This window comes from Elephantulus edwardii, unplaced genomic scaffold, assembly GCF_000299155.1.
Source record: "Elephantulus edwardii isolate Elephantulus edwardi_28Jun2011 unplaced genomic scaffold, EleEdw1.0 scaffold00104, whole genome shotgun sequence".
NCBI lineage: Eukaryota > Metazoa > Chordata > Mammalia > Macroscelidea > Macroscelididae > Elephantulus > Elephantulus edwardii.
This window is the reverse complement of record NW_006399854.1, coordinates 9,505,572-9,509,569: the sequence shown is the minus strand read 5'-3', so window position 1 is coordinate 9,509,569 and position 3,998 is coordinate 9,505,572. Positions and strand designations below refer to the sequence as shown.

The 3,998-nt window shown below is 45.9% G+C and overlaps 1 protein-coding gene across 1 annotated transcript in view; it reads left to right on the top strand.

The window, feature by feature from the left end:
- Positions 1-457: 457 nt before the first annotated feature.
- Positions 458-3,998, top strand: part of SPTB (spectrin, beta, erythrocytic) — an 89,902-nt gene continuing 86,361 nt past the window's right edge. The window contains exon 1 of the mRNA XM_006891804.1: positions 458-659. Coding sequence (XP_006891866.1) covers positions 512-659 — 148 coding nt within the window. The 5' untranslated portion in view covers positions 458-511. The remainder of the gene's footprint in view (positions 660-3,998) is intronic.

Below are 3,998 nucleotides of genomic sequence, written 5' to 3'. Positions count from 1 at the left end.
CTCGTTCCCTGTCCCTCATCTCCTCCTGTCAGGCTGCTTCCACTGGGCGGGGGGCTGCTCTCCCCAGAACACATTCCCACCGGCCTCTAGCCCCCATGAGAGTCGCCCCCCCCCCACCCCGTGCATTCGCCTCGGTGGCAGCAGGCTTGGAGGAAGTGGCTTCTGCGACTGACGTCTCCACCTGCTGGTTGGCCTGACCCTTGCTGCATGCAGCTCTCCGTCCCCACTGCCTCTGCTGTTACTGTTGCTGTTACTGCTGCCGTTGTTGCTGCTCCTGCTGCAATATTTTATAACACATGGCCCAGAGACCCCGGGTGGGAAACATGCCCAGGCAGATGACACAGTGTGCTGCTTCCGGAAAGATCTTCTACTGCTCTCAGACGCTCCGAATAAGTTTCCCCTGAGAAAAAGTCCGAGGGGTTGGGGAACTAGTCCTCTGACTGTGTTGCTCTCCCCCCAGGGACCCTTCCATGAAGACTGAGGCAGGCAGAGCCGCTGAGAGCCTGCTGACATGACATCGGCCACAGAGTTTGAAAACGAGGGCAACCAGCCACCGTACAGCCGGATCAATGCCCGCTGGGATGCCCCAGACGATGAGCTGGATAATGACAACAGCTCAGCCAGGCTCTTTGAGAGGTCCCGGATCAAGGCCTTGGCAGGTAATGTTTGGGGCCAAGGATATGCACGGGGTTATGGGAGCCTTCTTTATCATTCTGAAATCCACTCCCTTTTTATATATATAGTGAATCCTGTTGTGGGTGGGGGTGCAGGTGAGCCCTGTCAGGGCTGTGATGCAGATGTGTTTGTGTGACTTGGAGAGACTGGGCCCTTTGGATTGTGGGCTCAGGTAACCTCTGGCCCTGGTGGCCCCCAGTTCCTCCCTGGGACTGCTGACAGTTCAGGAGATGCTGTGGGTAGTGCAAGGTGGCTCCTCCTCCCTGTCCCTGTCCTAAATGACCTGTGGCCAGAATCAGAAGAGAAAGACTGGACGAAGGAGGGCCTGAGAGGGTTGAGGAGTATGGCAGAGCTCCTAGAGGCCTCCTTCTGTTTCTGCTTGGTCCTGAGTGAGGGAATCTTTGTCCTCTCTGTGGTCCCCAAAGAAAACAGTGATTGGAGATCAAATTAAGAATAGACTACAGGGTAATGCCCTCCCACCCCAGCTGCCTCAGAATCCAGGAGGATTCTGTAGACTAAATCGCTCATCCTTGGACTGGAATTAGATTTTTACTTAGCAGGTTCATAATGGATTTCAGAGGCTGGCTGTCTCTCTCTCTCTCTTTCTCTCTCTCTCTCTGTGTGTGTGTGTGTGTGTGTGTGTGTGTGTAGAGAGAGAATCTTAAATCTCCAGTAGAAATGGCTTGTCCTCCCCCTGCTGGCTGAATTCTAACATTGATTCTTAGAATATCCATACTAGTCCCTGTGACCATTGCCTCCCTGGAGTCTGGAGTAGTATAATCTGATTCAAGTTCTTGGCCAATATAGAAAGATTGAGTTCTGTGAGGTTGTGTTTATGGGACAAGGGCTCCTTTCCTCAGTCCACTAGACTTGTTTCTCCCTCCTTGATTGTTCCTATCATCTGCCCTGTAGGAAAGTCCAGCCCTTCCCATAATGACCTTCTGGAGTGACCCTCCCATTGCTTCCATCCTTCTTGACCATGTAAGAAGGTTATAATCATTCACTCCCACCTTCCCTCCAACCTCCTCTCCCTCCACTCTTTTTCCAGATGCCTTGGTACCTGGTTGAACTTGAGACAGGAACAGATCTCTTAGCCCCTTTGGGGATATATTGATAAATGACTGGGACTCCCATCTTCCTGCAAACTAAATGGTGACTCCTCTTCCTTGCCATGAAGGAGAACCTACTTGGATCTTGCCTATCACACTTCACGCTCTTCCCCTTGTTGTCTTCCTTTAACTACTAATCACTCCCTACTCATCAAACTCCCTCTTAATTTTCCTTTATGCAGATGATAGCACCACATCTTTGTTTATAATTCAACCTCTTTAAGTAACTAAACACGGGCACTTTGGCTTTGGCTGGCTGGCTGTGCACTTTGTACATGTCTGTGCTGGGTAGAATTTTACTATAATGACCCTGATGGTACAGGTGGAGGAAGAAATTACATATTTCATAGGTTTGTTAAAAGATGGTAAGAAAAGAAAATAAAAAAAAGATGGTAAGAGAAGAAGGATGGGGCTTTTTTGTGTGTGTAGGTCTTCTTCAATATGTTTTCTGGTTACTCTATTAATTTTTTTAAGAAACCAAAGTAAATTCCATTCTAACATTTATTATACTCTTACTATGTATAAAGCTAAACTGCTGTGCTCACACCATAGTGCAATCAAGCCAGTATCTATCTCTGAGGAGTTTATCATCTATTAGGGGAAATGAACTATGCTCACAATTAATTAGCATGAATAGAATTAGAGAGAAACTGTAGGAGAGGCATAAATTGAATAGCAGTGACTGTGAATGAAGAAGTTTAGAGAGAGTCAGAGAAGAGTTCATGGAAGAGGTGGCCCTGGAGCTGGATGCTGAAAAGATGCTTGTGATCCTGCCAGGTAAATGGCATAAGGGTTTCTTTGGCTTGTTTGGCAGCCAGACTTGAAGAGCAACCTAGAAAACTGGTAGAGGAGGTTAAAGATAACAAGGATGAAAGTTCATCTGCACAGGAACTCTATGGTCAGCACTAGGTTGGACAGCAGTGAACCTCTGCCCATAATCTTGAAATTACCTTTGTTGTTACCAACATTCAAGCTGGTTCCTGACTCATGATGACCCCATGCACAATGGGGAGAAAATCCTGCCTAATCCAGTAACATTCCCATCATTATTTGTAGATCTGACCGTGATGATTTGTGTGTTAAGTGCCAGCAAGTTGAATAAGACTCACAGCAACTCTGTAAACAACAGACTTGAATCCTGTCCTATCCTGTGCCATCCTCATCATCTCTGACACGCTTAAACTCATTCCTATAGTCACAGTCACGATGACAATCCATCCCATCGAGGATCTTCCTCTCCTTCGCTGACCCTCCACCTTGCCATGCATGGTGTCCCTTCCCAAGGAATAGCCTCTCCTAGCAACATGCCTGGAGTATGAGAGGTGAGGCTCTGCCATCTTTGCCTCCATGGAGTACTCTGGCCGCACTTTTCCGCAAACATACCTGTTTGTTCCTTTGGCAGTCTGTGGAATAGTCAGTACTCTTCTTCAACACTACAACTCTAAGGTATAAATTCTTCTGTCATCCTTATTCTTTGTGCAGCTTTCAGATGCATAGCAAGTGCTTGAAAAGACCATGGCCTGAATCAGAGGCATTCTAGTTGTCATAGTAACATCATTGCTCTTCAGTATTTTGGAGAGATCCCTGACTGCACACTTGCCAGTGCAGTGTGCCTCCTGATCTCTTGACAGCTGGTACCAAAGGTGTTGGTTGAGGATCCTCGCAAGATGAAATCATTAACAATTTGCATTCTTTCTCTATCTTAATGTTGCCTATTGGCACAGTGGTGAGAACTGTAGTTTTCTTGATGTTGCGATGTAATCCATATTGAAGGCTGTAGTCCTTAACCCTCTGCAGTAAGCATTTCAAGTTGTCTCACTTTCATCAAGGTTGTATCATCTGCCCAACAAAGGTGACTGATGTGTCTTCTTCCAATCCTGATCCCAGATCCCTCTTCATTGCGTCCAACTTCATGAATTATTTTCTCAGCATACAGATGGAATAGGTATGGAGAAAGGATACATCCCTGACTCACACCCTTTCTGATTTTAAACCATGCATTGTTCTCTTGCTGTGTTTAGACAACCACTTCTTGGTCTAGGTAGGTTTCATAGAAGCATAATTGAAAGTTCTGGCTTATAGTTCTTTTTCATTCTCCTCAATGTTAGCCATAGTTTGTTTTGATCCACACAATCAGATGCTTTGACATAGTCAGTAAAGCACAATAAAAGTTTTTAATTTGAGATTTTATTCTTTTTTAAAAAAATTTATTTT